The sequence below is a fragment of the Pleurodeles waltl genome, chromosome 12 (genome assembly GCF_031143425.1).
Source record: "Pleurodeles waltl isolate 20211129_DDA chromosome 12, aPleWal1.hap1.20221129, whole genome shotgun sequence".
Classification (NCBI taxonomy): domain Eukaryota; kingdom Metazoa; phylum Chordata; class Amphibia; order Caudata; family Salamandridae; genus Pleurodeles; species Pleurodeles waltl.
The window spans coordinates 434,928,313-434,941,995 of NC_090451.1; the positions used below are offsets into that span (position 1 = coordinate 434,928,313).

Consider the following 13,683-nt stretch of genomic DNA (forward strand, 5'->3'; position numbering starts at 1 on the left):
GACTTCTGGGTTCTACGAAAAAGTTGTTTGAGGTTCAGGATCCAGTCACCCGAGGTTCACAGGTCATATACACACATAGATATTGGAAGCGTAGGTGGCATATACAAGACAATTTAAGACACTCTATATTATGCATACAGGGGCAAATGTCCTTGAGAGTCGAAGATCCAGCTACTGGTGTTATCACAGCAGTGAGGTCACACTGGCTTCCATAATGTGCATGAAAGATAGACAAAACGTCTTTTATGGGTTTGCATTTGAAACAAAAAAGTTTGAAAAACTTTTTTAGCGTGTGATGTGGAACTGATTGTCATTTAGAGAGACTCACGGATTCATCATTATGGATTCCTGCCTGAAAACGGGACCCATTATTTTGAGTCTTGTGTCAAGATGTCTGGGTGTGTTTCAGAAATGATATTCTGCCTGTATGAACGAGAATCTTCTGAAGCTCAATCCTTCTAGAGTTCAGTATTTTGGAAACAAACAGTAAGTAGTTCGTTCAAAACTGAAAGCCCAAATTTTAAAATGTAGACTTCGGGCCTAGTGTGTGATATGCAGGCATCCAGTACAAATGGGCAATGCCCTTTTTTCCCAGCCTCACGGTTCCAATATTCAGATGCATCTGACTCACATGGGTTCCAATAGCGAAGTCTCAAATGGCTCTGCTCTTGTCTGAAATATTTACTTGATGGCCTGTCTGTCATTGAGCTGCCAGGTCCAATGAGGGTCACCCTGCCTTGTTTCAGGTGTGACGGCTGTCAAGTATTTTCCCTACCAAGGTCAATCAGGCAAGCCAGGGAAGGAAAAACTTACAATGGCCCCCACATGCAGTGACAAAACTCCTTGTGTGTCAGGTCTCTCATTTTTTTTGTTTTTCACAGACTCCAGCTGAGATGGGAAAACATGGAATCTGTTCGGTCTTTGACCCTGTCTTTAGCTGTCTTAATGGGCTAGTAGGTCGCCCTCCAATGCATAAATGAGCATTTTAAACTGAATCTTTGAATGATCCTCAGCCGAGGGGTGGTGTTTTGAGAAACAGAGAGCACACCCAAGGGCAGTGGAGATTTCCAAAGTAATCTGCTGGGTAGGTGACATAAAGGGTAGAATTTCAATGCTTGTGGTCTATCTTTGACTGGATTGAAACCACTGCCATGCCTGCCACACATAGAGCATGTAGCCTGTATCAGAATGAAATAGAGTATGGTATTTGACCTGCATGTACATCCATTGGATGAGGTATTTTGTTCTACCTCCTCTGTAACAATGTTGACTTTTTCCACCAGTCCGAATGAATTCCCTTGTAATTGTCTAATTCCTGCTGTAAAGGATCATGAAAAATTTGTTTCACTCAACATACTACCGTGATTTTTTTTTCATTTCAATTTATTTAAAAAAATTGTAGGTCTGACTTCTCCCCAACCTTCCCAACTTTTTCCTAGCTTAGCAGTGTAGGGGATCCCTTTATTGGTAAACTGAGTTCGCTTTGTTTATTTGAGACAACTTTATAATAGTTTGTCTTTGCATTTAATAATATGAATTGCTCTGATGTATATTGATTAATGCATTCATGTGATTGCTATCGAATGGCAACTAATTTGATGTTTGAATGTGTACTTTCCTAATCCTTTGCATGGTTTGCAAATTTAGTGCTGTCCTTTTTGTGGAGTTTAATGTGCTCATGTTATTAAAATGTATTGATTGTGAAGACAGTCTCAGTTGCAACTGAAGATTAATCGGAATGAAATGCCTGAACCTATTTTGCACAAATATTTAAACAATGCAAAGTGCCACTTCAACGCCTTTTTCCTTTGGTGGGTGAAGTCGCTCAGTTTCACCTGTCTGCCACCACCTTGACCTTAGTTCTGTACTTGAATCCCAACAGTGGCTCATGGGACTACTCCCCTCAGGACCATGAACGCTTAGTCCCAAATATTTTGAGCTTCAAACACAACGGCCACATCATTAGAAAGGTGGCGCAGAGCAGAGTGAGGAAACTGGAACATGGAAGCATGAAAAGCCGAGTGAACGTGTTATGTAATGTTAGAGCTACAGTGTTTTTTAATTGCTATTTTTGAGGAGGGGCAACAAAGCGAGGTGGAATTTTTCACAGTACCCTAGAACATTCACGTTTTTTGCGGTGATGTATACTCTTTTTCCTATAATATACTGGTTGTTTTTTCTGGCGTAGTCTGACAGGATGAATTATCATGTGACACCAAGACTAATGATCTCGCAGCCACAGAAATAGTGACATTTGAGGCAATATTGTCCAACAGGGCAGCTATTATCCCTTACCGAGATAGAACCTCAGGTTATTGTCCTCAGCCACAATTCTACTTGGGTTCATACAAACTGGAATTGTATGTTGATGACTGGAGTTTTTATGTCTGAGGAATATAAAGGAACCACATTTGGCATTTAAATGAATTTTGGTGGGCTGGCATCTTGTCTCCAGGATGCTTGCTGATCCCCGGTCTATAGACTACGATGCTGCAGTGCAGGAATTTAGTACTGGAGCATCAATGATTTGGGCACCCATTTGATCCTGATTCACAAAGTACAAGTTAATAGTACGTTTATAACTGTGGAGACTCCTCAGTTGTGGTGGAGAAGTCTGGACATAAAATGATAGGACAGTATAATACTTGAGTAATCAGTGGTTCCCAACCTGTGGTCCGGGGACCCCTGGGGGTCCCCGAAGCCTCCTCATGGGGTCCGTGACTGCTTAGAAAATTAAATAATATTAACAGATTAGATCCCCAGCTTTCAGTAATGACTCAGTTGGGAGGGGGGTCCCCGGATTCCAATAATGATTCAGTGGGGGTCCCCAGGATCCAGTAATAATAAAGTGGGGGTCCACAGAAGTCAAAATGTTGGGAACCAGTGTGATAAACCAAAACATGAGCATTTATTGTGATTTTTAATGTTCATTTTTTTTCAATGTATTTGTTGCACTGTAGACACAGTGCAGGCACTGCTGGCCTCTCTGCGTCAGCAAGATATGATGATTCTGTCGAACATCAGAAGAGCAACAGTACTGATGGGAGCTTTAAATACCTTCTTAAAGAGCCATATTCTAAAACGACTTCAGTTTCTTGAGTTAGAGTCTTCCTACATCAGTGTTTGTGCCTGCCTATCTTCCACTGTTTGACCGCTAATGTTAATTAGTACCTGTGCAGCGCACAATCTTTGATGCAAATCATAAGGGGACCGGACAGAGCAGTGATGCATACAATATTTAATTCAAATAACATTTATTATAAATTGATTTATTCATATATAATAGCATTTACTTAAATTATATATTCCGATTTGCAGAATCTTCTACTGAATCCCTTTATAAGTAAATATTAGATTTAGGATATATTTATTTGCCTTGTCAAATTGACTTCCATTCATGATGCTTACATCCTTTGAGAAAAAAACAATATTTTGATATTTTATCCATAGCAGTATCTACATTACTCCGTGTTCAAATTAAAAACCTTTACAACAATTGTGTAGCAATTCACACATGCAAGAGTGGCACAATTATCAATATTTTACAGCACTTTTTCTTATTGTTTAGTGACCGATGTTTAATAAGGTTTGGTCAAATGTTGGTAGTTCACAGTAATGTCAGAGAAAAATGTAGTCGGATAGTCTGTGTTTGAACAAATCATTTAGCAAATATGTAGCCTATTCTCAAAAGTTTAGCCCCTACACCACACGCACAGAACTTCAGGAATCTACGTTTGTTTTTCATAAAAATACCAGTATTTTATTCCTATTGTATATTTGTAACACATTGAATAAAAGCCCATAATCTAGCCATTACTGCCTTACCAATAATTTTTACTTCGTTCATTAAAAAGGGACCACCAAGAACGAATCCAATTTCGTCTCCATGATCTGCTTTCACGAATTTTGGTCTGATATCATCATACACACTTGCGCGATGTTGAAACTCATACATGTAGACTGGATGCCCGCTCTCTAAACAAGTAAAAAGTTGTAGAAAAAGTAAAATGTAAAAAATCAGTGCTATGCAAAATAAACGTGTTAATTATTTTTGCAACGTATTTGCTAATTTATAAAACAGCATAAGAATGGACACCTCGAGAAGATGATCATGGCACACAGAGTATTAACATTTAGGTTCTCAACATATATCATTCTATACATCGAATATGATGTAGCCATTAATGTTGTAGATGATTTGTACATGCCAGTGATATACCAACTCAGCCGCTCAATTTTATGAAATAATCCACCTAATTTCTTGTAGATTTCATTCGGACACGGCAAACTGGCCTAATCCCATCAACCTCCACGTTTCCTGCAATAAAACGCATCTACTGGGACCACATCCCACTCTTCTATTGAATGGGGTTTTAGGTGTTTCTGTAAGGGCACACCAAATATCCAGGACCAGTCCTGGTTTTATCTCTGACTTTACGTTCCCAAGTCAGTACTGACCCTCTGTAGAAAACGTTCTTTAGCATTCATTGAACGTCGGGATACTACTTCGAAGTTAATACCCAGCATTTAGACTTTTATTAAAAAACACTCCTTCCCTCCCCCATCGCCCACCTCCAACTTTACAGAGAACCTTTCTTTCATTCTATTTCCCTTCCTACTTGGGATCAACCCCAGCATACACACCCTGGATTTGCATGTTTCTCCACCTATAAAATTTATTAATACAGGGCCACTAGAATATGCAGCAGGGGAGGACCGAATTAAGCAGCAGGATTGACCAAATTATGTGGCAAGAGGGGGAAGGAGGGTTATGTTGTAAATGTGGCAAATTCATAATTATGTGGGAAACGTTGCAGCTGCATTAGTCAATAAGACCACAAAAATGTATGCAAGTTCTTTCCTTTCTGTTAGACTTGGAATCCTTGGCGTGGTTTCCCTTGTCTTTTTGCCTCTGGTTCCTGTGTTTTTGACTGTGTGCTGGACTTTGTTTTTGCTGGTTTTGGTACTTTGGCCACTTTTCCACTGCTGACCAGTGCTAAAGTGAAAGTGCTCTCTGTGTAAACTGTATGTGTAATTGGCTTTTCCATGATTGCCATATTTGATTCACTAGTAAGTCCCTAGTCAACTGCACTAGAGATGACCAGGGCCTGTAAATCAAATGCTACTAGTGGGCCTGCCGCACCGATTGTGCCACCCACATGAGTAGCCCTGTAAACATTGCTCTGAACTGCCACTGCAGTGCCTCTGTGTGCAGTTGTCAGGCCCACACTTTCCCTTTGTGTACATGTAAGGCACCCCTAAGGTAGGCCCATGGGTAAGGTGCAGTGTATGGTAAAGGTAGGACATGTACTGATGTGTTTCACATGTCCTGACAGTGAAATGCTCCTAAATTAGTTTTTCATGGTTGTAAGGACTATCTCGCTCATAAGTTAACATTGGGGCTGCCTTTTAAAATCTTTTAAGGGCAGTTTTTCATTGGGAGCAGATAGAGATTTGGAGTTTGAGGTCTCTGAACTTGGAATTTTAAAATATAACTTTTGGTAAAGTTGGTTTTTAGATTGTCAGTTTGAAAATAACACTTTTAGAAAGTGAGCATTTTCTTGCTTAACCATTCTCTGCCTCCTTGTGTGTTCCACATCTGGGTCAGACTGACAGTTGGGCAGTTGTGAATTTCCACTAGACAGTAACACAAAGGGAGCTGGGGTGTAGCCTGCATATCCTGATGAGTCTCCTGGACTAGAGTAGGAAGGGAGGAGCTGACATACCTGAAAGGGCTGTGCCTCTCCTCACACAATGCAGACTCCAACCCCCTGGTGTGTTTCTGGGGCCATGCCTGGGCAAGGCAGGATCTTAAGAACAACAGAGACTTTCCTTTGAAGTTTGCCTACTGCAATGGCAGAATGAGGGTATTAGTAGTGGGCCCAAAACCCCAGATTTTTAGATTACTTCTGAAACCAAGAGAAACCTCTACCAAGGAGAAGAGCTGGAGGAGTGCTGTCCTTTTGCCTATTAGTGTGCTTTTCTGGGTTGGCCTGCAGTTTCTGATTCTGCCTGAGAGAGGACAAAGACTGGACTTTGCTGTGTTTTCCTGCTTGTGAAGTGTCTCCAAGGGCTTCGACTGAGCTTACCCCCGTTCTGAAGTCTCAGGGCCATCTAACACTTCCTCTGCCAGGACCTAGACTCTCTTGCTGAGACTCCTATCCTACCAAGTGATGCCTAATCCAGTCTCTGGGCCCTTGAAAGGAGAAGCTGGTGGAACCAAGACCAAAGTTCATGCACAGGAACCGTGCGGGAGGAAAATCGATGCAGCACCTGTTTCGTGGCTGAAAATTGACGCACCACCTGTGTGCGGCTGCCAAAGCCGACGCACCACCCACTCAGCGTGGTTCTCCACCCGAGGTTGCCCATCCGGAAATCGACGCATCGGTCTTCTGTTGGAGAGAAAAGCAAACGCCTCACCTACCCGACCGGAGAAGAAACGATACAGGCCTCACTTCCGAGTAAGAAATTTATGCATTGTTGACTTTTCCGATGCTTGCTCGCCTGTGCGGCTTTATTTTTGACGCAAACCAGGTACTTTGTGTAAAAACAACGCATTCACTAATTTCTATGGATTAAGACTTTAAAAATTCATAACTTTGCTTCTGTAAGTTGGATTTTTGTCATTTTGGTCTTGATTTAGATAAATAGTGGCTATTTGTCTAAACTGATGTAGTGTCCCTTTAGTTGTGTTTTCACTGTATTACTGTGTGTGTTGGTACAAATACTTTACACATTTCCTTCGCAATAAGGCTGACTGCTTGTGCCAAGCTACCAAGGGGGTGAGCAGGGGTTGTCTTATGAGTGGAACTCCCTTACCCTGACTAGAGTGAGGGTCCCTGCTTGAATAGAGTAGAAATGACTGCCTACTAGAGACCCCATTTCGAACACTTTCCCTGGTGAAATGGATAAGCAGTAAGCATGTAAGTGGTGGTAAAAAGTAAATAAGGAATGCAATACTAAATATATTCTCTCTGTAGACTTGATGGGTTGAACCTCAGTATGAATTTGAGAGCAGTCTATTGGCACATTCCATATTGTTATATTAGTCTATAAATATCCCTAAATCAAATGTGTACAAAGCATATAATTGCTTGGCATTATTGCAGTTCTTGATTTTGGAACCATGTTTTTTGAGGTATGTCTATGGCCACTCGAAATATGTGGCAGGGGAGGAACAAAGTGTATGGTTGAGTTGACTAAATTATACATAAAAAAAGGTACATTATGCAGCTTAATGCAGCACAATTTGTGGCAGCATTACGTTACTGTTGTGACATTTTTACACATGTTTACACTGTGGAAAAAGCTGTCACTTCATTAATATCATTTATTGCCTAGATACAGCAATCATCAACTGAAAGATGACCTGCCACCAATGCTGGAATCAGAAAGAATTTACTTTGGGAACCCATAAATTGGGGGTCAAGGTGTGGCAGAGGAAAGGTGGTAGAATCTTGAGGGGTGAGCTTGAAAAGCAGAGTCTGCCAATTTATATATATATTTTTTTTAAATCAGCTGCAAAGAAATTGATGATGAGGACATGAGGACACATAGCTTACTTAATTGGTCACAAAGAGGCTGCATTTTAAACTATTTTATATGATTAAAACACATGCTGCATAGGACTTTGTGTGCCCAGTATTTACAGGAGGATTATAAAAGTGGACACCACGAACAGCAAGTACCTTGGGGGGAGCCTGAACCCACTTACGGGGCCCAGACTGCAGCTCGGCTAGAGGCCCTCCCCCTGCATCGCATCACATGCGCCCAGAGGCGCTCTTAAATCTTTGCAACACCTGCTGTGTGGGACATTACAAACAGCAAGGATCTTGGGAGGAACCTGAACCCGCCTACAGGGCCCTGACTGTACCACGGCCAGAGGCCCGCCCCTTGCATGGTCAGGACCCCAGTGCTCATAGTTTATGGCCTAATGTGTGTGTTTGTATAGTGCTTGACTGCTTAGCTGTGTCACTGAGGCTCTGCTAATCAGAACCCCAGTGCTTATGCTCTCTCTGCTTTTAAATTTGTCACTGTAGGCTAGTGACTTAATTTACCAATTTCAATTGGCACACTGGACCCCCTTATAAGTCCCTAGTATATGGTACCTAGGTGCCCAGGGCATTGGGGCTCTAGGAGATCCAAATGGGCTGCAGCATGTCTTTTGCCACCCATGGGGAGCTCAGACAAACCCTTCTACAGGCCTGCCATTGCAGCCTGCCTGAAATAACACACACATTATTTCACAGCCATTTTCACTGCACTGAAGTAACTTATAAGTCACCTATATGTCTAACCTTCACTTGCTGAAGGTTAGGTGCAAAGTTACTGAGTGTGAGGGCACCCTTGCACTAGCAAAGGTGCCCCCACATAGTCCAAGGCCCTTTCCCAGGACTTTGTGAGTGCAGGGACGCCATTACACACGTGAACTACATATAGGTCAATACCTAAATGTAGCTTCACAATGGTAACTCCGAATATCTCCATGTAACATGTCTAAGATCATGGAATGGTCCCCCCATTCCAAATCTGGTATTGGGGAGGCAATTCCATGCATCTTAGGGGCTCCACTATGGACCCCTGGTACTGCCAAACCAGCACTCTGTGGCTTGCACTGCAGCTACAGCTGCTGCCACCTCACAGACAGGGTTCTGCCCTCTTGGGGTCTGAGCAGCTCAGCCCCAGGAAGGCAGAACAAAGCATTTTCTTTGGGAGCAGGGTGTTACACCCTCTCCCTTTGGAAATAGGTGTTACAGGCTGGGGAGGGGTAGCCTCCCCCAGCCTCTGGAAATGCTTTGAAGGGCACAAATGGTGCCCTCCATGCATAAGCCAGTCTACACCAGTTCAGGGACCCCTTGTCCCCTGCTCTGGCGTGAAACTGGACAAAGGAAAGGGGGGTGACTACTCCCCTGTCCATCACCACCCTAGGGGTTGTGCCAAGACCTCCTCCAGTGTGTCCCAGACTTCAGTCATCTTGCTTTGCAAGGTGTGGGGGCACTCTGGAGGGCTCTGAAGTGGCCAGTGCCAGCTGGTGATGTCAGAAACCCCTCCTGATAGGTCCTTACCTGGTAAGGCAGCCAATCCCTCTCTCAGGGCTATTTAGAGTCTCTCTTGTGGGTTCTCTTCAGATTCTGCTTGTAAGTTTCCTTCAGGAATCCTCTGCAACTACTACTTCATCCTCTGACCTCGGATCAACCACAGCCTGCTCCAGGAACCGCTGTACCAGCAACAAAGTATCCACAAGGGATACTTTTCTTCTGCAACTTCAGCTCCAGCCAGCAACTGCAACAGTTTCCATAGTGTGCACGCTCTGGGGACTCCTTGTCTTCATCCTGCGCCAGAAAGACCGAAGAAATCTCCCGTGGGTTGACGGAATCACTCCCCTGCTCACGCAGGCACCTTCCAAGTTGACAAAAGGTTCTTCTGGACTCCTCTAACAGCGACAGGCGTGCTCCTGGACTCACAGAGGGTGGACCCCATTGACATAGACTGTCCTGAGGTCCTGCTGATGCAATTTGGAGGAGGTAAGACCTTCCCTTCCCTGAGAGCGACAGTACCCTTGTGCACCATATCTTCTTCACCTCCTGAGGCCTCTGTGCACTATTTTCAAAATCCCTTTGTGCACAGCCTGGCCCAAGTCCACAGCACTCCATCCTGTGATGCTCAACTCTCTGAGTTGTTTTCCGGTGGCGTGGGACCTTCCTTTGTTGTGCTGCACCAACCGCGTTTTGCACCTCCTTTGTCCCATGTCCTGGGACTCCCGTGGGTGCTGCCTAGCATCCTTAGGGCTCTCTAAAGTGCTGAGAGCCCCCTCTTCCTCCTCACACAGAGTTGAGGCCCCAGGTCCCTCCTGGGTCCAGCCAGCGACATTTTGATGCAAAACGCATATTTGTTATAACCAAGGCTTGTTGGTGACTTCCAACATGAAATCACATCTGCATCCATCTCCACATCGTGAGACATCTTCTGCATCATGCAGAAACCCTCTGGCATCTTCCTAGGGTGCATTCCTGCAGTCTTCGTCCAACCGGGGACTCTTCTTTTTCACCCTCTTCTGGGTTGGCAGGGGCTCCTGTCTTTCCTGGAACTTCTTTCAACTTCTGGACTTAGTCTCCTCCTTTGCAGGTCTTCAGGTTCAGGAATCCAGCAGTTTTTGTTTGCAGACTTGGTTGGTTACTGCAATAATCCATACCACATGGTGTAGTGTGTCCTAAGGAAACTTGCAGTACTTTACTCCTGCTTTTCTGGGCTCTGGGGTGGGGTAATTTACTTACCTTTACTGTATTCTTACTCTCCCAGCGATTTTGCACACACTACACATGTCTGGGGGGAATTTGTGATTTGCATTCCACTTTCTTAGTATATGGTTCGTGTTGCCCCTAGACCTATTTTCTTCCATTGCATTTTATAGAATTTCCAATTGTTTGCACTATCCTATGTCTAATTACTTACCTTATTTTGGTGTCTAGTGTATATATTGTGTATAATACTTACCTCCAGATGGAGTATTGCCTCTAAGATATTTTTGGTACTGTGTTACCCAAATAAACTACCTTTAATTTTTGGTAACACTGAGTATTGTCCTTACTTGTGTATAAGTACTGTGCAACTATAAGTGGTATTGCATGAGCTTTGCATGTCTCCTAGTTCAGCCTAAGCTGCTCTGCTATAGCTACCTCTATCAGTCTAAGCTGCTAGAACACTACTACTTCACTAATGAGGGATAATTGAACCTGGTATAAGGTGTAAGTACCCAAGGTACCCACTACAAACCAGGCCAGCCTCCTACATGCTCTTAAGTCTTCGTGACTCCTGCTGCACGGGACATGCCTGGGCGAAGACCAGACCAAGAGGGGACCTATCTGCACCCAAAAGCAGCTGGGCTGGGCCACCCCCTTTGATTGTCTTGGTAGCTACTGGTAAGGTCTAAATTCTGTCTCCCAGTGATGACATGTTTGGTGCCAGACTGGATTATATATCTTCTTTGCTCCAATTAGTTGACTGTTTAATACGCCTAAACCGCAACTTAGGAAGCGTAAGATACCGCCTGGCTCTTCACCTCATCTTCAGAGAATGAGGATTGATAAATTGTTAACTCACGTGGTGGGCATTATAGGCAAGGAAATAGAGCTGACTGAGCACCATCTTTCAACCCAGCTCCCCGCTCCCCCAAATAACCACTGATAGGTTAGATAGTCCTTAGATGGACATATGTGCCTCATCTGCTTCCATCATCCCCCCAAGGAGTACAAAAACACCAGCCAACCAATGGAAAGTTTTCAAGCCCCTCACCAGCCCACTAGCCTTCTTTTCCATCTGTCCCGAGATTAGGATAGTTCACCCGAGGAATGAAGGAAACACTGTGGGAGGAAAGAGAAGGAGACAGGAATCGGCCAAGCCCTCTAAACGCGAAAAGGACAATATGTCTCAAGCAACAAAGCAGAAAGACTCCCAGAAAAACTCCCAATAAGGGAGATAAACAACAGCTGAACTTTCTGGATTCATTGCAAGGCCGTATGAAGGATATGTTAAAAGAGGTGTTGAACTTTGCCTTGGACCTGAAATTAGAGCATCTAAACACAATAGAAGTAGAGCTTAAGAATTTGCTGGACAGTAAGAGGGATTGGGGGGAAGCTTACAAAAAGATGGTTTTTGCCACTCTATTGCTATTGTCGACCCTAGTCGTACACATGGAACCCATTCTTTAGTGGGCGTGACCCTTGCTGATTCTCAAGGCATTTTGCCTCATTCTCTGGGTGGGAGCACTGTTATGTACACAGCTAGTGGCGCGCCCAGCGCTGGCATAATTGCCAGCATGGAGGTGCACCTGGCTGTAGCGCCAGCTCCTAGGCCAGGAGACCCAAGGTATTCAAAGGAGTCTGCATTGGCTGACAAGGCTATGATGGAGCAGTTGCCCTGTGTTCGCCCGCTGCCAGTTAAGATGCCTCCTATTTCACCTGAGTGTACTCCCTATATTATTGTCTTAGAGAATGTTCCCCCTCCCTGCTACTTTTGAATACCATGTGCCCCTTTTAAACAAGGCTCATTACTGGCTGCGGAACTATTCTGGTTGGGGATTATACCTCTTTCAAGAAATCATCTCTGTCTGCAGGGTACCCTGGATTGGCCTTGGACCAAAAACTCCTCGGGGGATTGTATAATTGTGAACTTTAAAACGCCCATTTTAGTTCAAACTCTTTCATATTTTTTAAATCAATTTGCCTCAGATTGGGGGGGGGGGCATTTGAGCGCTCCCCTTGTACTTTTTCTGTCCTCTTGTTGCTCTGAGTCAGGCTTTGGGTACTTCTAAGCTTACTAGGTGTGAGTCCTGCCAGTCCACTTTAGGCAACTGCCCGACAGCGGTAAGCCCCACCTTCAATAGGTTTCTACCCTTGGCATCCTTGGAGGAATTAGATTGACTACCTTATGTAGGGGACCAACAGGTGGCCATTAATTATGATCCATCTATGCATCTTGGTAGAAGGTCCGGACTCCGTGAAATGTTATTAATTCATTCCCAGATGGGAGACTCGCGGGATAGTAATGTTTTTGAATTAATTGTGTGGAATGTAGCTGGTTTTCACACCAAGCTAGAAAACCCAGACTGTGTAGGTTTAGTGTCTCACTATAATGTTATTTGCTGCAAGGAGACCTGGCTGTCCCAGCCACCTTTTTTGGATGGATTTATCACTTATCATGTGACAGAAATTCCGTCGACTTCAGGACATGCTAGAGGGGTTCTGGTGACATTTATTGCTGTTGGTTTGGTGAAATGAAAACTTACTGAGCTGTCTATTTCCTCAAACTACCAGATTTTGCAACTGTCTCTTAATAAGTCCTGCAACCTTATGGTGGTCAATTATGATCAAAATGTCTTTAATCTGGCAGTAACAAATACTGTAGAGGGGCTGGAGGTGGCCCTTTGCAAGACTGTGACCGATATAAGGAGGGAGGTCCTCCTTATGTGGGTGGGGGACTTTAGCATTGAACTTTGTGAGAATTGTGTAAACACCATCTGTGGTATTTGTGATGATTTGGACAACCCGTTGACACACTTCAAGCACACCCCCTACAGAGAGGTGCTCAATTATTTACTCTGCTCAAGTGATCTGGAGAGCCACTAGGTTGGGCGGGAGCAGATGACCCCAAACTCAGTGACGGGTAAATACCAGTTTTACTCTATGCAGATGATGCTGTCTTGCTGGGGCGCACAGCTAACGGTCTACAGGTCCTGTTAAATACCTTTTACTCCTTCATGGAGAATCTAGGCCTCATAGTTAACCATACTAAGTTGTTCATTATGAAATGTGGTCCCAGTCTAACTAAGACAACAAAGTTCTTAATTGCAAGGGAAGAAGTTAAGAAAACCCCTCATTTTACGTATTTAGGGATTCCTTTTGACAACGGTCTTAACTGGAGGTTTCTTATGAATATAGGGGTTTTGCAAGTCCTGAGGGCCATTAACGCTGTCTTTAGGTTCTCAAAAAGATTGGGACATAAGCCTGTTACAGAGTTACTGACCATATAGCTATATATGAGCAAATTTGTGTCCACGGGATCATTTGGAGCTGGCATATGGGGATATGCTAATTGCTCTTCCTTGCAGATTACTCGAAACAAGTTTATTCGCAGGTTGCTGCCAATCCCCCTGTCTACTGTTGTTTCTTTTTGCCATCACAAGGT

The 13,683-nt window shown here is 43.9% G+C and overlaps 1 protein-coding gene across 1 annotated transcript in view; it reads right to left on the bottom strand.

Annotated features, from left to right (window-relative positions):
• LOC138267772 (cocaine esterase-like) overlaps nucleotides 1–13,683 on the bottom strand; it is a 490,938-nt gene that overhangs the window by 14,235 nt on the left and 463,020 nt on the right. The window contains exon 12 of the mRNA XM_069216964.1: nucleotides 3,826–3,975. Coding sequence (XP_069073065.1) covers nucleotides 3,826–3,975 — 150 coding nt within the window. The remainder of the gene's footprint in view (nucleotides 1–3,825; nucleotides 3,976–13,683) is intronic.